The sequence below is a fragment of the Argiope bruennichi genome, chromosome 6, assembly GCF_947563725.1.
Source record: "Argiope bruennichi chromosome 6, qqArgBrue1.1, whole genome shotgun sequence".
Taxonomy (NCBI): domain Eukaryota; kingdom Metazoa; phylum Arthropoda; class Arachnida; order Araneae; family Araneidae; genus Argiope; species Argiope bruennichi.
Window position 1 is genome coordinate 30,568,900 of NC_079156.1, and position 23,705 is coordinate 30,592,604.

At 30.7% G+C, this 23,705-nt stretch overlaps 1 protein-coding gene across 1 annotated transcript; it reads right to left on the reverse strand.

Moving 5' to 3' along the window:
* Positions 1–7,681: 7,681 nt before the first annotated feature.
* Positions 7,682–12,210, reverse strand: LOC129971697 (keratin-associated protein 5-10-like). Its single transcript, XM_056085674.1, has 2 exons — positions 11,664–12,210; positions 7,682–7,767 (listed from the first exon to the last, which is right to left on the reverse strand). Exons 1-2 carry the CDS (start codon positions 12,208–12,210, stop codon positions 7,682–7,684), a joined length of 633 nt encoding a protein of 210 aa, XP_055941649.1.
* Between the last annotated feature and the right edge of the window lie 11,495 nt (positions 12,211–23,705).

Consider the following 23,705-nt stretch of genomic DNA (forward strand, 5'->3'; position numbering starts at 1 on the left):
GGGATTCGTTCTGAAGACCTGCAAAATGCAAATGCACAACGCATCGTTAATTCCACCAGGCCACTCGGACTTCCCAATGCGGAACAATCTAAGATTCAAAATATATTTAATCATTAACAGTTTCAAAAAAAATGGGACTCTGGTCAAAAAGCACAATGCTAAGAAAAGGAATGATTTTTGCTCATGTGCGAGATCTTGGAACTTAAAATTCATTTTAAATATATAGATTTTTCAAGTCATATTTTATTTTTTATGTATAAGAATTGGAAAAATTCACATTAAATGTTGAATGGTCAAGGAGAATAATATTTAAAAAAAGAAATAAAAAAAAAGAAATTTATAGAAAACTTTAATTATGTTACGGATCTCGGTCTGAAGACCTGAAAATTGTAACGCCACAACTCATCATTCATTCCACCAGGCCATGCAGACTTTACAGTCCGGAACATTCTAAGATTCTAAAAATATTTAATAATTTCTAGTTAGAAAATGGTCAAAACGCACAATGCTAAAAATAGGAATGATTTTTGCGCATGTGCAAGATCTTGGAAAAATTCATATTAAATGTGGAATGGGCATGGAAAATAATATTTAGAAATAATATATATATATATATATATATATATATATAACTAGTATTCTGTTATTGGACTCGATCTGAAGACCTGCAAAATGCAACACCACAACCACTCGATCATTCCATCGGACTAACACCGTCCTTGCAGTTCGGAACAGTCTAAAATTCTTAACATATTTAATCATTTCTAGTTTGAAAAATAATGGTATCTGGTCAAAACGCACAATGCTAAGAATAGGAATGACTTTTACGCATGTGCGAGATCTAGGAACTGATTTTTTTTTTAATTTATAGATTTTTGAAGTATAAGAATTGGAAAAATTCACATTAAATGTGGAATGGGCATGGGAAATAATATTTAAAAATAAAAATTTAAAAATGTATATATATATATAACTATTATGCGGTTGAGGGCCTCGATCAGATGACCTGCAAAATGCAACGCCACAACTCATCGTTCAATTCACCAGGTCATACAGACTTCTCAGTGGGGAACATTCTAAGATTCTTAACATATTTCATTATTTCTAATTTGGAAAAACAATGGCAATCTGCTCAAAAAGCACACGGATGAAAATAATAAAAAAATTTCCGAATGTGCGAGATCTTGGAACTTAAAATTTCTTTAAATTTATAGATTTTTGACGTAAAATTTTATTTTTGATGTATAAGAATTAGAAAAATTCACATTAAATGTTGAATGGGCATAGAGAATAATATTTAAAAAAAGAAATATATATATATAATACGATTATTCGGTTACGGGACTCGATCTGAAGATCTGCGAAATACAACGATCTAACCTATCGTTAATTTCACCAGGCCATACAGAATTGACTGTCGGGAACATTCTAAGATTCTTAACATATTTAATCATTTCTAGTTTAAAAAATAATGGGAATCTGCTGAAAAAGCACAATGCTAAGAATAAGAATGATTTTTGCACATATGCGAGATCTTGGAACTTAAAATTACTTTTAAATTTCTAGATTTTTGACGTAAAATGTTATTTTTGATGTATAAGAATTTTAAAAATTCACATTAAATGTTGAATGGGCATGGAGAATAATATTTAGAAAAAAGAAATATATTTATAAAACTATTATTCGGTTCCGGACTTCGATCTTAAAATCTGCAAAATGTAACGCCAAAACACATTATACATTCCGTCAGGCCATTCACACTTCACAGTCGGGAACATTCTAAGATTCTAAACATATTTAATCATTTCTAGTTTGAAAAAGAATAGGAATCTGGCCAAAAAGCACAATGCTAAGAATAGGAATGATTTTTGGGCATGTGCGAGATCTTGGAACTTAAAATTTCTTTTAAATTTATAGATTTTTGACGAAAAATTTTATTTTTGATGTATAAGAATTGGAAAAATTCACAATAAATTTTGAATGAGCATGCAGAATAATATTTAAAAAAAGAAATTAAAAAAAAAGAAATATATATGAAACTATTATTTGGTTATGGGACTCGATCTCAAGACCAGCGAAACGCAATGCTCTAAACCATCGTTCATTCCACCACGCCATATAGACTTCACAGTGGAGAACATTCTAAGATTCTTAACATATTTTATCATTTCTAGTTTGAAAAATAATGGGATTCTTGTCAAAAACCACAATGCTAAGAATAAGAATGATTTTTGCGCCTGTACGAGAACTTGGAACTAAAAATTTCTTTTAAATTTATAGATTTTTGAAGTAAAATTTCATTTTTGATGTATAAGAAATGGAAAAAATCACATTAAATGTTGAATGGGCGTTGAGAATAATATTTAAAAAAAGAAATATATATATAAAACGATTATTCGGTTACGGGCCTCGATCTGAAAACCTGCAAAATATAGCGCCACAACCCATTATTCATTCCACCAGTCCATACAGACTTAATAGTCGGGAACATTCTATTATTCTTAACATATTTAATCATTTCTAGTTTGAAAAAGAATAGGAATCTGGCCAAAAAGCACAATGCTAATAATAGGAATGATTTTTGCGCATGTGCGAGATCTTGGAACCTAAAATTTCTTTTAAATTTATAGATTTTTGACGTAAATTTTCATTTTTGATGTATGACAATTTGGCTATCTGTGTGACAAAAATGACTCAAAAACAAGTTAGATGGATGAAACGAGCTAAATGGACGAGCTTTTTGAAATATGTAGACGAAATTTGGCATATGATCATTCGATCAAACATGTAGATTTCTATCAAATTTGTGGCAAAATCCGTTCTGATTAAATCCGTCTGTCTGGCTGTTTCAATGTATGTTAACAGGATAATTACAAAACGGAGAAAGCCAAAGATATAAAATTTGGTACAAGTATTTAATAGCTTTAGTGAATAAAATGTCAAAGTGCGAGCCATACCGCCAAAAAGGGGTTAACCGATTGTTGTTCTATACTTTCAAACGCCTGCAAACGCGATACTCAAAAATAAAATCACTTAAACATTTGAAATTTGGTATGAGATTTTGTGATTAAAATTAAAGTTCTTTGTCCAATTTTTGTTTTAAACGGTTGATAAAACTCATCTAAAACAAAAATTCAATTTTTGGTTACTATCAACCTGCATGCCAGAGATTTATTCCCAAAACACTCGCCAAGAATTCCACAATAGAATCAAGAAAATGCTAAATTCCCAATAAGGCATAATATTTCGCAAATGTTATACACCAATACCACGCAAGGCTCTCTCGGGAATAACACCTTCATTACACAGTTACGAGAAAGTTTTGGTGAAGCCACTCCGGTTAGTTTTAAATTATTTTGGAATAAATTCCTTCTCACCAAACAAATAAAAATATTTAAGGCGCGTTTATAATAAAATATTTTAATGTAACTGTAAGAAACAAGTTTACTTTTTTAGATTAATAATTATTTCAACGGTTTTGAACATACCATTCCAATACATCTTCGAATAATTACTTTGGTTCGATCAAAAATATCGATTACCTTCAAAATTCACATTTTTTTTTCTTAATTTCTCCAGAAATGATTGGCGTTCCAACATTGTAATTCGATAATGTAAAAAATATGCTTAAAATTTTTTTTGATACTTCCATAACCATGATATTTAAGAGAATAAAAACAATTGAAAAAAATATTGGTTCGCCTCGTTTCAAAGAAAGCCGATAATAATTAATTTTTTTATTAAAATTCAACTTATTTTTTTCTTTCTAACATGGAAAGATCCCTTCCAATTATACGAAACTTGCATACATGACAGTATGTTGGAAAAGCAACATATTAAATTTTACAATTAATATTTTAAATATTGGAGATAATGAGTTGTGACAGCAAATAATTTTAAATACGTATGTGCTGATGCTGATATATTTTCTCTTAATTTTAAACCCAAATACGGCGCTTATTTCAAAATTCCTGTTAATACCATTATGATCTACAACGATGCCGGGAGTGCAATAAGTTGCTATTTTAGAGTGATATACTGTTGAAATTTTGAAATGTACTACCCTAATTGGTTTTTAATGTAAAAATTTATTCTATTAAATAATTTAATTATATGATTTTAAATAATAGTAATATAATCATGCAAATGAATAAGAACGATTTTATTGTAAGCAGCAAAGGGTATCAATATATTTAGGTAATATTTAAGAAATAGTAAAAGGTCAAACAACTTAAAACTTTCTTGTAAGAGAATTGAATGAAAAAAGAATAGGAAGAAAAATTATCCCGTTCAAGAAATTCTAAAATAAGGAAAAAAAAGAAAAAAACTAAAAATTTATAATCTTTACAGTAGAAAGTAATAACTCAAATAGCCGTTTTAAACGTAGATGCATGATAAAGTTAATCATTTATAATTAACTGGACTTTTTTAAATTTCTAGTACATGAAATACACAGGAAGTATAAAAATCGTCAAAAAAATTCAAACTCAAGATTTGGAAACTTCACGTTTCACATCTCCCCGAAATTGAAAAATACATTTCTGGAAAATGTCCGTCTGTCTGTAACAATGATAACTTAAAAACGCTTTGGGCCAGACAAACGAAATTTGGTATATCGTCTTTATATCAAATTAATTTTCTAATAAGTTTTGAATAAAATCACCTTCAGAAACGTATTTCTAGTTGGCTCTTAATCAGATAGTTAACTGAAAAACGAGGAAAGCTAGAATGATGGAATTCTGTCCACAGATTTAACATCTAAGTTATAGAAATCTGAAATATTGAACCCTGTCCAACAAGTTGAACGTCTGTCGGTACTTTTAGAAGCACGTAAACGTGACAACTGAAAAAGTCAATGACTTCAATTTGATTAGGTAATTTTGAGACTGCAATTGTAGTTTTGTCCAATTTCAGCTCCAATCTGTTGCGGAAAATGCATCTAAAAAGAGCATGCTGGAATCCTTGGGGAAGATCATTCAAGCTGATAATTATTTAAAGGTTATAGGAAAGCAATTTTGGTTGAACAGATTTATACATTTAATTGTGATTATTTTTACTAATCAAGTACAGCCAATAATGATCTCCCAAAGATTTCTTTGCGATTATGAATCTTATTGAAATATAGAAAGCCATTAAAAAGCATTGACAGTTGCAAAATTATAAACTTAAAAATATAAAAACTGAATACAATGAAATTAACATACAAGAATTTATTTACAAAATACAAACGCTGAAACCAGATTATAATATTTAAAATCATAAAAATATTAATATAACATTTAAATTATTACATGCACTCAAATACTTATAACACAAATAATGTACAAGATAAAAATAACATTTATTGCATACATATTAGATACATTCACTTGAAATAAAGATTATACATAAAATATTAACAATATACATTAAATATCAAAAGTTTATGCAAAGACGGTGAGAGGAGAAAATGGCATAAATAACACTTCTTAATGATTTCGAGAATGCTGTTTTTACAAATTATTATAAAAGTGTCAGGAATTTCAAATCCAAAGTTCCAACGATTGCATTCAGCAATCAACAGAACACTTTATTCTTGTGCGTTTTGAAATTTTATAGGAAATTATTTCAACAAATTTTAAATATTTCAGAAGTATTATGATCACTATTTTCACATATATATGTTTCAGATATGCAAATATAAAATCTGTATTTCCTGACGTGCTAGATACATCCTGGAATTTTTAATATTGACAGCGACCCCCTCATTTTCAAACCTAAATAATCTTATGATTGATTCATTTAATTCAATTTCGATTTTTTTTACTAGTGTTGCTATCTAACTGAAAAATCGGCATCAAGATACATAATGATATGAATTATGTAAGGCCAAAAATGAAAGTCAAAAACAAATTTAAGGAACTAATAAAAATGTATATAAAAAAATTTAATTTAATGGCATATACGCTTTTGTCATTTATTGCATCCATTCTATTCGTTAAAACATTCATTTACAACATTAAAAGTTACTCAGTGGTATTCAGAATTTCGCAAAATTTTCTATACAAGAAGGCTATTCATATTTAATTATATTTTTTCCAACTGCAGTTTTTGGAAACCGTAAATATTCTTTTAAAGCATATTCATCACCAGGCTGATCAGGCATGGCGATCAAATGCCTTTTTTTAATTTGATGGATTTCTGATTAACTGGCTAGCACAGCCATCAGTCATCCATTGCTGAAAAACCACTGAAAACGTTATTAAATTCCTTACATTTTTTTTTAACATTACATTCCTGTTTCACAAAATTGAACAGACAATTGCAAAAGGTAGGCTTAGATTTCATGACTAAGAGCCTTATGATAGGTATGATATATAGCAAACGAAGCAGTAGGAGAGATTACAATAAAGAATTTGTAAAGGATGCAACAAATGGATGCGCCATTTCAGGATTTGTTTTGTATAATTATGAAAATTTAGGAAATGGCTGAAATTTAATTTATTTTGTGGAGCATATTTAATTTTATTAATCTTAAACCATATTTCAAAGCATCTAGTAAAGTATACCATTTAATTCAAAAATAACATCAAGGTAGATTTTGATACTGTAAACCTTTCAGACATCTGAAATTATTTGAAATAAATGACATTTGCAGAGAAACTAATTCATATACTCTTGGGACATTTAACTTGCTGTCTTGTTCTTTATTTAAATTAAACATTTTAACGAAATTCTTTCCAACATTGATTTACTAAACAGCTATTTTATAATATTAATACAGCTATTATATACATTATGAATGTCATATATTATAATATACATTTTTACACCAATTATATAATATTATAACAATCTATACGATAACAAAATGCAATTAAAATCATTTGGTCTTTTTGAGCTCATTCCCTTTCTAAAACTGCTTATTCGTTTCTTTGTATCTAGATCTTTTAAACCAAATTATCAGATATGTCTTCATACAATTTTCTCCGATACATCGATATATTGTGCGAAGAAACATCAGCAGTTTTTAGCTCAGCTCAGACTACTTGAAATATAATCAACAAATTTTATTTTAGAGTTTGAGTTTGGATTTTAAGGCACAAAAGCCATCGTTGGCTAAGCTGCGCCACACACAGGGAATAAAAATATTTGTATCAATTTATAATCGAATCGAAACAAACATTTTAGAGCATTCATCATTAAGAATTCACACTGAATATCTGAGGTGTGAAAATTGGTTAATAAAAGCGAACAAATGTGCTTTAAGGTTAAATAATTTTTCTCTCAAAATATGGATTTCAATATCCTTAAGCATAAATTATTGACGATAAATAAAATAGGCAAACACGAATTAAATTATCCGACAATTAAGCAAATATAAGGAATATTTTCACTGCACGAATTATACATTCTTCACAAAGTGATGGTTTATAGAAATTAATGAAATGTTATTATTTCTCACTCTACCATTTCATTTTTAGATTTACGAATGAAATCATTTAGTTAGATGAATTAAATTCTAATTTCTTTCCAGTTATAAGAATTTTGAATGATTCATTGAATTTATAAATTATAGTTCGTTTTAAAATATCTTGGAAACTATGCATCTTGCCAGTTCTATTAAGTTCCCAAGCTGTCAGCTAAAAATGGTGTTGGATATTGCTCCATTTGTATTATATGCTTGTAAGAGCCATGAAGTTCAAGATCTTGCAGTCGATCCAAGATGATCATTTCTCCGGACTGTTGATGCAGGTCCATCTTTTTCTAAAATTCTTCCAATAATATCTGGAAAAGAAACAAGAATTTATGCAAGTTAGATACGAATATTTTTTTTTTTGTAATGAGTAGAGAAAAACCAATATTGAGAGTAAGAATAGCGATTTGCCTAAATCAACTGTACAAAAAAAATTAGTAAAAACAAATTAAAAGTTAATGTACCATTAACAAAGTCTACATACTCCAGAAACCATTTTATAGTGCATCTAGATATGGAATTGAACCTGTTAAGTAAAGGGATATTTTAAATAAAATTTGTTTAACCACTAAGCATTTACACTAAGGTTCATCTGGGACTTCCCTGGTTTATGCATATATTACATGTAAGAAAAAGCAGCGCAAGCTAGAAATGTACTATGAATACATAATTTTTTTAGATGACAAAGTTTCCTTCCCAGATAAAAATTTTGTTTCTGAATTATATTTCAACTTACCAAACACTTGAACTTTAAAAGCTTCTTTCTATTCCAGAGAAAACATTTTCTGCAGGTCTTGAAAATTTGGCCTTGATTTAAGGTTTTTCTGGATTTCAAAGTGGTCTCTGGATCCAAGAAATCAGCAGCCACAAAGGAGTAGTCTTTCTCTGTAGCATGATAATCAACACATGTTGGTGAATTCATATACTTTATAGTTTCACTGACTATATAGTTGAGTATAAATATATATAAAGACAATATTTTCCTTTGTATGCAATATTTGATGGAAGACTCTGATCGAAAGACTGAATAGTTGTAAAGTGGGATGGCATTTATTCTGTATATTCACATAATTATGGAATATCTTAGTTTCAATGCCACATAATTGCAGTATACTTATTTTTATATACCAATAGGATTTATGGATTGCATATTTTTTATTTTCTAAATGATTGAATAAAATTTATGAATATGCAGAAATGTTAGGCAATAAGATTCTGCAAATCAAATTAATGATCCTTAGAAAGCAGGGATACATTCCAAAGCATTCTTCTGAAGTATTCCAACCTTCATAAAATGTCATACGTTGCAAGCAGTTAAGAAAAAGGATATGTAATATCAAACACTGAAAGCGATAATCTAACCATAAATTGATATTCTTATTTCTTCAATAGCAGAAAATTATTTTAAGCTGTGATCGTAGTGAAATATCTAAAAGAAAAATTTCTTCCAAAGTAAATCCAAGTCAGATGTAAAATTTCAGAGTTTAATAACCGAACTATTATTCAGATTTCAGTTTCTGTAATAAAAAATTTCAGATCAAAAACTCAAGACCTTAATATTCAATAATCCTAACTCTTTTTATTCCGTCTCCCCAAGTGTTGTATAGAAATTGATATTCTTGATTTCTTATTACTAAATGAAGTTTAGTTTTACCCTGTTTCATCCGAATTCGATTCTGATTTTATTAACAAAACGTATCAAAGCACATTCTTTTTGCAGATTCTAATATCTAAAAACGATATAAGCAAATTGGAAATATGTAAACTATTTACAAGCTGTACATAATTTTATGTATGTGCAATTCATTTTTAGGAAGATTTTTTTTTCACTCATGACTGCAAGATTTTTTTCTTTTGGCGAGTTTAGTTGTTCTATTGCCAATATCTCCTAAATGTCTTGAAATTTTTCGGTTTAATGGATCATTTTTGAATAGACAAAATTCAAACTAAAGGGTATACATTAGCTGTCTCATTTCCTTTCTGAAGGCAGATTTACAGTTTCATTTTCTATGACTTTGTAAAGAATTCACATCATAGATTTTTATTACACTTTTATCCACAAAGGCTTGAGAATAATTCCAAAGGAAGCGTCAATCACACTATGCAAGCAGGTGCAAATCATTTTGAAATCCTCGATGAAAACCAGCTGTGACATTAGGAAGTAAATTTTAATTATTCATTCAGGCAATCTCGTGATACGATTCTAATGCATTTTAATAATTTTCAGTTTGATAAAATTGGAATAAAGTGCAATTAGAAAAATTAAAAAGGGGAAAAATGAACAATTTATCAAATAAAAGCATTTCGTTCTCGAAATTTTTCCTTACAGTCGAAAATTCAACATACTATGTAAATTAGTAGCTAAATAAATCAATTGAATAATCCAAAATGGATTTTATTTTATTTAAAAATTGAATTCCTAGGATCGTTTAATGGTTTCATTTCTAGTTCTCGTTTTCGTTGCTGCTTTAGGGATTAATTTCCTTAAAGAAAATGAAACCGTTTGATTCTAGTTATAAATCTTGATATTCGTGTTGTCCCCGAAATTGATTAACCTCAGCCTGATTTTGTTTCGAAATTATTTTCAATAATCTCAAATGCTAAGTCCTATGCATCTACACTTATAGGAGATTCGTCCTAGCTTTACTTTTATCGAATCACTTTTGTTCGATTCATTAAAACGAATCAATTATTTGTTCATATGCTCGGAACCTGTCGCCATTCCAATTTCGATATATCCGACAAATTCACCCTCTATAAAAAATAATTTAATCTTAATGTGCAGAATCGCTTTCGATACAATTAGTATTTTTATTTATGATACGTTAATAATTATGCGTTTCTTTTACGACCAATCGAAATTCGAAATTATGCGTAATCACGGAATGGAATACGGTATAACGTCTCCTCATAGAAGAATGATTATTAGAAATTAAGAAATGAAAGAACGAGATAGATGGCTAATGTTATATTTCAGTGATACTTAATATTTCAAAACTATAAAAAATATCCGGTCAGAAATTTACGGTCTTCAGTTCATTTTGAGAAGAAATTTAATAAAATATATTTCATAAAAGAAATATTGAAGTTTCAGATTCAAAAAGAATGAATTCGAGAAGTCAAATAGATAACCGTTAGGTTCGGATCGTTTCTGTACTTAAAAAAAACATTAAGGAGAGATTCGCTTTCAGCATTAAAGCAGAAAATTAAGCATTGAGGGTTATTTCTCAATGATTCAAAAAATTTGAAAAGACTGCATTTCTTTAAGTTTCCAGTCTCGATATATACATAAATCAGCATTCAAACATTAGAGATGGCCGAGGGCAACTTTGTTACGAATATTCAGTAATTAGACAAGAAAGACTAAAAAATTAAGATCCTCAAAGCTCTATATCAATCCATGAGATCGGGTTTTAATCTATATGACTTGGATAAAATGTTTGAGCCAAGCTGCCTAAAGTAGAAAGTAAAAAATTAACAAGGATGTTATTAACCGTTTTAGTTTAATTACTGAACACAGCTCTCTAAATTCCGTGTTAATACTAAATCCTAACCAAAAGCGAGATTTTCTGAAGCTCTATAATAATTCTGTTTCGTAAGACTGCCAATAATAAAACCGTTCAAATTATTTTATGCTATATCATCTAACTTTTAGAAAAACTTATTCGATAAAAATTTCTGCGGGCATCTTATTTTCAAACCATCAGGGATGCATTTTCAAAGCATGGTTGCATTAAGTTCCAATGAATTTATTTTCATTTTTACCCATACAGAAGGCATATGGTTTAAATACTTAGCTGAATAAAAAAAAATGAAAAACTATAGAATTCGTATTTTTAACATCAAAATTTACAATTAAGAGAAATTCAATGAGCATTTTTACACGATACCAATTTCTCATAATACGCTACAACAAACATGCTTTAATTTACAAGAATTTATTTACCTTAACCATAAGAAATCATTTAAAATATTTCTTGAATTAGCACCGTTAAATTACGATTTACCGATGAGCGATGATGACAATTCGCACAAAAAAGGCCTCTCGTACCGCCCCCCGCTCACCAAATGCGACTGCTCTTGCACTCCCCGTATTTGTTATACTGCTAACCACCAACTAATACAATTCCATTCATTACCCCCCCCCCGCCAATACCGCCGCAAGCCCAGCACCACACACACACACACACACACACACACACATTACCCATTCCACCACAATCCCCACACCACATGCACTCATTATCCATTCCGCCACCACAATCCCCACACCACATGCACTCATTACCCATTCCGCCACCACAATTCCCACACCACATGCACTCATTACCCATTCCGCCACCACAATTCCCACACCACATGCACTCATTACCCATTCCGCCACCACAATTCCCACACCACATGCACTCATTACCCATTCCGCCACCACAATTCCCACACCACATGCACTCATTACCCATTCCGCCACCACAATTCCCACACCACATGCACTCATTACCCATTCCGCCACCACAATTCCCACACCACATGCACTCATTACCCATTCCGCCACCACAATTCCCACACCACATGCACTCATTACCCATTCCGCCACCACAATTCCCACACCACATGCACTCATTACCCATTCCGCCACCACAATTCCCACACCACATGCACTCATTACCCATTCCGCCACCACAATTCCCACACCACATGCACTCTTTACCCATTCCGCCACCACAATTCCCACACCACATGCACTCATTACCCATTCCGCCACCACATTTCCAACACCCCACTCATTACCCATTCTGCCACCACCTCCAAAATTCCAACAACCCACTCATTACCCATTCCGCCACCACAAATCCAACACCACATGCACTCATTACCCATTCCGCCACCACAATTCCAACACCACATGCACTCATTACTTATTCCGCCACCACAATTCCAACACCACATGCACTCATTACTTATTCCGCCACCACAATTCCAACACCACATGCACTCATTACTTATTCCGCCACCACAATTCCAACACCACATGCACTCATTACTTATTCCGCCACCACAATTCCAACACCACATGCACTCATTACCCATTCCGCCACCACAATTCCAACACCACATGCACTCATTACCCATTCCGCCACCACAATTCCAACAGCACATGCACTCATTACTTATTCCGCCACCACAATTCCAACACCACATGCACTCATTACCCATTCCGCCACCACAATTCCAACACCACATGCACTCATTACCCATTCCGCCACCACAATTCCAACACCACATGCACTCATTACCCATTCCGCCACCACCTCCAAAATTCATACATCACTCTCAACTACGATACCCACTCTGTTCCAATAAAACAATACGCATTTACACTATTACGGCAAAAACAGTTAACCTATTATACGTATTGCCCATTTCACTAGGACACTCATAATTCAACTACCATACGTATCACTTTCACTATGACACCCACAATTCCACAACCATGCGCTACCCACTCCACCATGACACCCTCAGTTCCAACACATTCCCCACACCACCATGCCCCACACAGTCCAAGAATATAAATTGCCTACTTTACAGCGGCTCATAGATTTAACAGCAAACAAGTCCACTATCAATATCAGCGGTATTCATTAATAAAATCCTCTGCAACGTTTCATGTCAATGAATCATAATTTTAAATCCAACATTGAAATCCTAAACAAATTTCCTTATACATACTGCAGGAATAGTATCACTCAGCACAGCTTACAACTTCCAAAGTTACGTAACACAGGATGGGAGGGAAGTACACTATAGCAAACCTTTGATGTCTGTAGAGATAAAATTGTGTTTATAGAAAAATAGAGCCGGGAAAATATTTGCGCCTAGTGCCATTCCTTCTATACTGATCGTTGCAGATCTGTTTTCATCTAAAAAATTTACTTTTCGTTTTAAGATCAAAGTAATCTACGGTCTATATAGAACGAGGTTTCAACTAATTATCTGCATGTCCCAGAAAAACTAAAACATTCACTCCAAGGTAGTATACCTGTACATATTGCTCTGTTATTCAGATTTTGCTCTATTCTTTCGGCATTAACATTGAAGTTCAATGGCAGCGCATTATTTGCATAAATTTGTCAATAAAAGACTATTCTATTTATGTAGAAATCTGATAGTCACCATTCTCTTAAAGAAGTTATAAATCCTGGTTTTAAATACTCTAAAAGCAATTGACGGTAAACTAGTTTAAATAATGTCATATTTAATACTGCCACCAAGACTGATTAATTAATTAATATGAAAAGAAGAATAAGTTTATGTTGAACAATGATTTTATTGTTTTCTTGAAAATAAAACGTTTCAAATCAGAAATCTGAATTTATGAAGCGCGTGTAAAAATTTTAATCCCTTAAGCGACAGTCGGCCAAATTACTAAACAATTATAGTGCTTTTAATACAAAATAGCTCTCAAATATTCCTTCACATTCCTTTCAAACATTTCTCACATTCCCTACCTTCCTACATTTTCCCGACAATTCTTCCAAGACATGTACTGCCTAGCTAAAAACACACCTTTGACAGTGAATTATTCCATCAAAATATTATCAATAGTAATTATAATATGCATCTTTCCCTGTTGAAAGAAATACAAATGATCATTAAAGAGAGATTAGAATTTACATTTCGTTTCTTAGAAACAGTTAAATGCTGTTTAGTGAAATTTCCATCTGTTGGCGATTTTGATTAATCCAAGATGTTTTAAATACAAGTCTTATATGGGCCCGAAAGCCAAACACCGGAGAAAAACATTGAAGATTTTCATATATTTATGTATATTTCATTGATGGGATTCTATTTCATTGATTACTATCAATTTCATTGATATTTAGAATCCAACAAATTTTGGTGTTCATATTTCGGTTACAAAGTACAACGATGCGCTAAAGATCAGGATTCGCACAATAGATATATTACATGAAAAGTGATCTAATTTTAAAGAATTACAGGGATATAAGTTTTACAACATGAATGTAATTTATCTGATTTTTGTCCGGGGAGATGTTATCAAATTCCACTCTTGAAACATTTTCTTTTGAAGTTTTTAAATTATGTTATTTGTTAAAAAAAATTGCTCAGGCTAATTTCTACCAAAGAAACGTCTAATCACAACGAATATGGAACTACGCAATCGTTTACCTTGATGGAAAGCTGAATGAATCGACGGTTTTTGGCAAGTAGAATTTAAATCAGAAAACAGGACAGAGTGCAGGATGTGAAGCGTGTCCAAAATAATTAGATTCAGAGTTTTATGTCCAAGTACAAAGTCCAAAAATCTGTGAGTCTTGATAAAAATTTCTTCAAAATTCAACATTTAGCTAAATGGAGTGACAGTTCACAACACTAAATGAAATCTAAGAAAATATTTGTCAGTAAGAAGATTTCGATGCATAGATACCGAATTTTAATTAACAGGAATTAGAAATTCTAGTATTACAATGGATGTCACAGATGCAAGACAAGAAAAATACGAGTTTCCTTCAATTTGGTCAATAAAACTGAAGTTAATGTCATATCAGTAGTCAAATCGTAATGTGAAATTGTCTAAAAACTTAAAGCGATTCGATATTAGATAACTCCTTGCTGATTTTGAGTTCTAAGATCGATAAAATAATTTCAGCAGAAACTGTTTAGTGATGAATGACGAACAGTAACCATCTATTCATTTTATTCAAATATATAATAGTTTGTTCTGTGTTAAAAAATCCTCATTTATGCTAAAAAAAGGCAAAAAATTCATATTAAGAGATAATGTGCGACTCAACTTACAGAAATATTAGTTTCCCGTCTTTGCGTATGAGAAAGGTGAATACAGTATTGTCTGAAGAGAATTTAACGTTAAAGAAAATGATTAGTAAAATTTAAACTCTGAACTGCATTTTAACTGACTTGTATTTAGTTTTTATTGGTTGATTTGTAGTTTCAATTCATTTAATCAAATTTATAGAATTTTGCCAATGCTTTTCTTCATGCGACATATTTGATCCAAATTTTCCAAAAGTAATTTGAACAATCTCATTTGTATCCTATTCCTACCCTAAATCTTAGCTTAATCTTTTGAATTTTATTTCCTTCTTAAAACGAAAAATTAATGTACCGCTCTCTCAAATTTCTTAAATTCTAATAATCACCTTTTTATGAGAATCCAATATACTGCATCCCATAGAAGATTGCACTTAACCGAACTCGGTATAACCGTAATAAAAAAGGGACAAATAATTACCTTCAATATTAATCATCCTGACTCTTTTTTTAACTTACTTCTTACTTTGTCTTTTCATTTTAATAACCATTTGCAATATGGATTTATTATGCATCCTAATTAGATGATATATTATTTGATGACTTTTATAAGAACTGGAAGTGAAATTATAAATTAAAAAAATTTATGAATTTAAATTTATTTTGAAAAATCTGTCGTAGAAATTCAGTTACTCATCATTTATATAATATCCAATTTTTGACGGCGGAGTAATTGTTCTTGGACGATATCTTTCTATCTTATAAATTGTTCATTTTTTTTTACCATTTTGTAGCTTTCCGAATTGCACGTATTCAGATTTTAAATATTAGAAAAATGTTAAGATGCCTTAAAATCATATCCCAAGTTAGTCTGAATTAATAGGAAAAATTTATCGCCTAAATGCCTTACAGCCAGTTCTGACAAGCCAATATTCTAAAATCATCAGATCTTACTTTGTGCAGTGAAGTTCGAATGGAAATAACATGCCGAAGTGCGAGTCCTGCTCGCCACTTTCTTTATCGTAATCCATTTGTTATCTTCATGTAGAATATGAATCGACAGCTTGGAAAAATAGCAGGATATTCGACGATAGTATGAGGTAGCTTGAAATTGCTTGATCCTGACTTGACAGCTGGACATACATGAAAAAGATTTTTGCTTTTATTCCTATTGCGAATTCTTTTTTGGGAAAACTGGGCCTGTAAAGAAAAATTGTATTAATATTTTGGAAGATAATTGTGAGAACTCGCATGTGAATTAAGTCTACCAGAAATTTATATTTCGTCACAGTCTACAATTAGATAATTTACCGAAGATCAATTATGTATTACCCATTGTAATTACCGTGATTATATATATTGAATAACTAAAATAATGAGGACAATTGTTGTAAAAAGAGCAATATTAAAAAATGGGAAAATTATACGTAAAAAATGATTAAATAAAATTTATTTTCAAAATAAGATTCATTTTAAATTTGATAAATCTTAATATGAAAAAATTTATAACGTATATTCCATATCTCCTAAACAATTACACTTAATTCACCTAATTTAGCGCACTTAAAATTTAAGGCAAGACAACTTATATTGTTAACTATTCGAAGTTTAAAACCTCATTAAATATTCAATTAGAGATTAACCAATTTTTCATCTTTTATCTTCGCAACTATAAATAAAATTCCAAAATAAAAAATAAAAAAATTTAACATTTTAAAATTAAACTTTTTTTGTTTACTGATATTAGTTTCATGCCTGCAAATTGTGAATTTTCAATTAAACGTATTAAAATTAACACTAAATTTGAACTACTCGTTTTAAAATTCTTGTTTTATTTAAAATACATGTATTTTTTCATTTGATTCGTTTTTGTACAGTGATTGAGTGTATTTCATTTGCATTTTTTAAATTATCCCTGAAAACAGACCCAAGTTCAATCGCTCAAACGGAAGCAAAGAAATGCTCTTGCTAAGTGATACAGAGGTTCGAAGGCAGCAGCATTTGGGCCATTTTACAACAAAGTGGTGGAAATTATTTCGATAGGATTTGCAGCATCTTACCGATTAAAAATTTTATCTTTTCAATGATAACAACTTGATTTTTAAGTAATTTTTCCTTCAATTGTTATCGATTTTTAGACGTTTTCAGATTAGTTTAATCGTTTAGTGTGCCCCTGAGTTTGTCGCCAAAATAGTAACCCAGAAAACCAAGTCGAATAATTTTCTTAGTAACCCTAATACTGATTTGCTTACTTTTTTTTTCTCTTGTTGAGTTGTACATCTATAGCAGTTTTGTAAGAAAATTAAAAATGATCGGCTAGTAATCATTCTATAAAGAATTTAATTAAATTTCGTTTTATAATTGAAAGTATTATTACTGCTAATAAAACATTTAGAGTTACTTTTTAAAGTAAATTATGAACAGAAAACGTTTATTCTTTTACAATTCTTTCCGAATTATGACAAACTGAAGAAATCAAATTTTAAATTAGTTATTCATCGAAAAATTAATTTTGACGAATCCAGAATAAGAATTATTTAAGAAATGCCATTTTAATGCAAAATGTTATTTGAATTTTAGAGGCATTAAAATTTCTAAGAAATTTTTCTTTAGTTCGTAAATTTAATTTGAAAGAACTATTTCAAACTGCTACAGATTGAAAGTTTCATATGTACTTACCGCTGTAATTTCAATGTCTTTTAAACAGAATATAAAAATATAAAATACTACGTTTCCAAAAGTGTAAAATGCTGACATACTATAGCAATGAGAATATTTTTCATTAGAAGAATGTTTCAGACAAAATTGTAGTAATGTCTCGAAACTTTTATCTCACCAAATTTAGAATTGTTGGATTTAACATCGTTCAAGTCGAATAGCTAGCAATTTTCTTATCGAACAGTTTTTGAACTTAGTGACATGACTTCATGGTGGTTTTAAATCTACTAGCATTTTTTAAAAAACTCTAAATAGATAACGTATTTAAAGATGAATAATGATCACATGCAACACTAAAGAATACTCATAAGAATTAAACAATAAAAATTAACGTTAAGTTTATAAAAATTTCTATAAGTAGAATTACTTACCCTTTTAATATCAAAAATGGAACTACTCATTCACTACAGTATTCTTTGGACTAATACTGTTTTCGAAACAGTATCCGCAACCTCTTGCATTTAAGACGTGTATACCTCGATTATGATGGTTTTGCCACTCTTTAAGCATTCAAAGCGTACAATAAAAGTCATTTCACCCAACTCATAGGAATACCTTCCATTAATAAATATTTCATTTCGTGGCAAATGCTTGCAAAACAGCAGATGACCAATATTGTTTGACGTATCAATATCTAACCCAGAAATTCAGCCTTTTTGTCGTATGGTAAAAGTTGAGCCGCTGGAAGGGGGGGGAGGATGTTGTTTTCCCTCTAGTTCATGTTGCGATGTTCTCAGTTACAAAGTTTGATTCTTCTTACGTTTACAAAGATGCATTTGAACGGTTGCCCTCTGTGATCCTAATCTTCTGACAAATATAGCTGGATTATCCTCTTTGAACAACCATTGATTCGTCGTCAAATATAATGTACAGTTACTCAAATCTTATGCAAATATTCGTTTGATGCGTATTGCGCTTGATGCCATCTTTAAACAGAGCTCTGTCAATAATAAAATACTTTTATTCAATCCTCCTGAAGATCCTCCTCCAGACGCATTTGAGTCAATTTCGTACAGTCATTCATTAATAACTCACCATACGGAAAACATGATTTTCGTGCAGCTGCCGAAATATTATGGTTAATTCAAACTCGTAATGAAAACTCAATGGTGGAACATTCATCGATACTGAAAAATTCAATTCAGAACTACATATTTCACAGCACAACTTTCAACATATTGAACTCATCTCACAGTTTTCCACTGACTGAAGTTTGACGGGAATGTCAAACTCTGACATCATCTCAAAGGGATAGCTACACCTACAGTTTAAATTTCTCTTCCTCCCTAACGGCACTAACTATTTTTATGAATTCTTAGAAATTTCCTTCATAAAATTGCAAGTATTCCATATGAAAGAAAAGAACCGAACAGAAAAAGTTTCCTTGAAAGAGGAAAAATCGATGAAGAATATTATATTAAATCTTCCAAACCATTAATGATTGTCCGGATATTATAAATTGTATTGCTTCGTTCTGGTGCGGTCTTCAAAACGAAAAATAATTAATGGTTGTCAGGATACATGAAGGCAGTGAAATTGTCCATTGTATATCTTTTTCTTAAGAATCAGTAGTTTTGAAATCATGGGGATTAAACCAGCGGCAGTGGTATCACCAAAAAACATTCTCACATACGCTCTACAAAGAAAATGTGTGTTTTAGACACATTTTTACCAACCGATTGATACCAAATTTTGACTCAGAATTGCAATTTCTGTCAAAATTGTTGGAGTTGTTAAATATACGTACTCTAATATCATGATAATACTAACAATAATTAGAAGATTGAATAAATGTTCAAACCTATGGCAAGAGAAAAAGAATGCATTTAAATCCGATGCACCAAAGATTTATTCCCAATGTAAAACTAAAATCAAAATTTCTGATTTCAAGAAAAATATTTCTTCTATCTTTCATCAAGAAAAGAACATACTCAAAAATTGCTGACGGAATTTGAGAAATTTGATTAAATTTTTGAATTGAAATGCATGAGTTAAAAACGAAAGAGAAAAATCACATTTCGCATCACGGTTCGAACCGATGACTTTCCCCATACACAGTATTGCAAACGCGTTAACCACAATACAGTCATCTGAAAGGCGTTGCCTAATGTACGTATTCTAATATCATTATAAAGCCAACAATAATTCGCAGATTGAATAAATGCACAATGTAAACTTACATCAAGAGAAAAAGAATGATTTTAAATGACATAGATTAAAGATTTATTCCCATTATAAAACAAAAATCAAAATTTCTGATTTGAAGGAAAAAAAATATTCAAAAATTATTGATTAAGTTATCTCCGAGGGCATTGACTACCCTTAACGCCAAGCCTAAAAAGTAACCTCTTAGCTTGATCCCTAGTAGACTAGTCACTCAGATGGCTAGCCACCGACCAATTGATACATTGGGACTACAGTGCACTAGTCGTCTAATGGGTCGAAATGCATTGTCCTCTATTTTTTCCTAGTATTTTCAGAATCTTTTCCAGTTTTACTCAAAAATTTTAACTATTTCTGTCTAACTTTTCCTTTACGTTTCTGAACATTTCTCCCGATTTTCCCCAGCATTTCTTCTATTCTTAGTATCGTGCTTTTAAAACCATATTTACACCGTTCTAAAAACATATTGCCGAGTCCTAATCAGAATCTTAGACCATTCAGACGCTCTCGATGTATGAGACTTGGTGGGTAGATCGACAGGGTGTGTACTTGCATTTTGCTGGTCTTCTGTTCGAATCTCGAGAGCGACCGATAATATTTATTTTAAAAAATAGAAAAATTATAAAATTATTTATTGCTCTCCAGCTTCGAACAGAAGACCAACAAAATACAATGATACACACTGCCGATCTAGCCACCGAACCTCTTGCCTCGAGTGCATCTCAAGGGTCTAAGATTCTCATTACACCTCGGGAATTTGTTTTAAACATGGTGTAAAAAACTTCCAAAATAAAGAAATTGTTTAAATAAAAGAGAAATTTCGGTTCGAGATTCTGGACATGCGCAGAATCATTCTTTTTGATATACACATGGCTTTCATGAAGGGATTTGCACCATTATAGAATATAAATGAATAAATAATCATGAGGCTTTAAATTCGTTCTTCCGTCAAATCGTATGTGGCTTTGGTATCCGAGTGTCAACTTGCAAGGTAGTGGCCATAGGTTCGATCCGCGCTCTCAACATTCATTTTACTTTTTTTTTTCATTTTATTTATTAATTTTTAAATTTTAAGAATAGTGAAAATTAATATTTTTCTTTTTAAATAGTTATATTTTGGCCAGAATTTACAAAGATTTCAATATTTTATTTAAAAATACTTACAAAATAAAGAAATTGTATAAATAAAAGACTAATTTCGATTCGAGATTCTGGGCATGCGCAAAATCATTCTTTTTGATATACACATGGCATTCATGCAGGGATTTGCAATATTATAGAATATAAATCAATAAATAATCATGTGGCTTGAAATTGGGTCTCCGAACGGATTGTATGTGGTTGTTTGGTCCGAGTGTGAACGTGCAAGACAGTGGCCGTAGGTTCGATTCACGCTCTCGACATTCATTTTATTTTTATTTTCATTTTATTTATTAATTTTTTAATTTCATGAAAAGTGAAAATTAATATTTTTCTTTTGAAATAGTTATACTTTGACCAGAATTTACAAAGATTTCAATATTTTATTTAAAACTACTTCCAAAATAAAGCAATTGTATAAATAAAAGACTAATTTGGGTTCGAGATTCTGGGCATGCGCAGAATCATTCTTTTTGATATACACATGGCATTCATGCAAGGATTTGCACCATTATAGAATATAAATGAATAAATAATCATGAGGCTTTAAATTCGTTCTTCCGTCAAATCGTATGTGGCTTTGGTATCCGAGTGTCAACTTTCAAGGTAGTGGCCATAGGTTCGATCCGCGCTCTCAACATTCATTTTACTTTTTTTTTTCATTTTATTTATTAATTTTTCAATTTTAAGAATAGTGAAAATTAATATTTTTCTTTTCAAATAGTTATATTTTGACCAGAAATCACAAAGATTTCAATATTTTATTTAAAAATAATTCCAAAATATAGAAATTGTAGAGATAAAAGTTTAAATTCGGTCAGAGATTCAGGGCATGCGCAGAATTATTCTTTTTGATATACACATGGCTTTCATGAAGGGATTTGCACCATTATAGAATATAAATGAATAAATAATCATGTGGCTTGAAATTCAGGCTCCGAACGGAGAGTATGTGGCTGTTTGGTCCGAGTGTCAACGTGCAAGAGAGGGGACGTAGGTTCGATCCGCGCTCTCGATATTTATTTTATTTTTATTTTCATTTTATTTATTAATTTTTAAATTTTAAGAATAGTGAAAATTAATATTTTTCTTTTTAAATAGTTATATTTTGGCCAGAATTTACAAAGATTTCAATATTTTATTTAAAAATACTTACAAAATAAAGAAATTGTATAAATAAAAGACTAATTTCGATTCGAGATTCTGGGCATGCGCAAAATCATTCTTTTTGATATACACATGGCTTTCATGCATTAATTTGCACCATTATAGAATATAAATGAATAAATAATCATGAGGCTTTAAATTCGCTCTTCCATCGGAACGTATGTGGCTTTGTGGTCAGAGTGTCAACGTGTAAGACAGTGGGAGTAGGTTCGATCCGCGCTCTCCAAATTCATTTTACTTTTTTTTTTTCATTTTATTTATTAATTTTTCAATTTTAGGAATAGTGAAAATTAATATTTTTCTTTTCAAATAGTTATATTTTCACCAGAAATCACAAAGATTTCAATATTTTATTTAAAAATAATTCCAAAATATAGAAATTGTAGAGATAAAAGTTTAAATTCGGTCAGAGATTCAGGGCATGCGCAGACTCATTCTTTTTGATATACACATGGCTTTCATGCAGGGATTTGCACCATTATAGAATATAAATGAATAAATAATCATGAGGCTTTAATTTCGTTCTTCCATCCGATCGTACGTGGCTTTGTGGTCCGAGTCTCAACTTGCAAGGTAGTGGCGATAGGCTCGATCCGCGCTCTCAACATTCATTTTACTTTTTTTTTTCATTTTATTTATTAATTTTTCAATTTTAAGAATAGTGAAAATTAATATTTTTCTTTTCAAATAGTTATATTTTGACCAGAAATCACAAAGATTTCAAAATTTTATTTAAAAATAATTCCAAAATATAGAAATTGTAGAGATAAACGTTTAAATTCGGTCAGAGATTCAGGGAATGCGCAGAATTATTCTTTTTGATATACACATGGCTTTCATGAAGGGATTTGCACCATTATAGAATATAAATGAATAAATAATCATGTGGCTTGAAATTCAGGCTCCGAACGGAGAGTATGTGGCTGTTTAGTCCGAGTGTCAACGTGCAAGAGAGGGGACGTAGGTTCGATCCGCGCTCTCGATATTTATTTTATTTTCATTTTCATTTTATTTATTAATTTTTCAATTTTAAGAATAGTGAAAATTAATATTTTTCTTTTCAAATAGTTATATTTTGACCAAAATTTACAAAGATTTCAATATTTTATTTAAAAATACTTACAAAATAAAGAAATTGTATAAATAAAAGACTAATTTGGATTCGAGATTCTGGGCATGCGCAAAATCATTCTTTTTGATATACACATGGCTTTCATGCAGGGATTTGCAACATTATAGAATATAAATCAATAAATAATCATGTGGC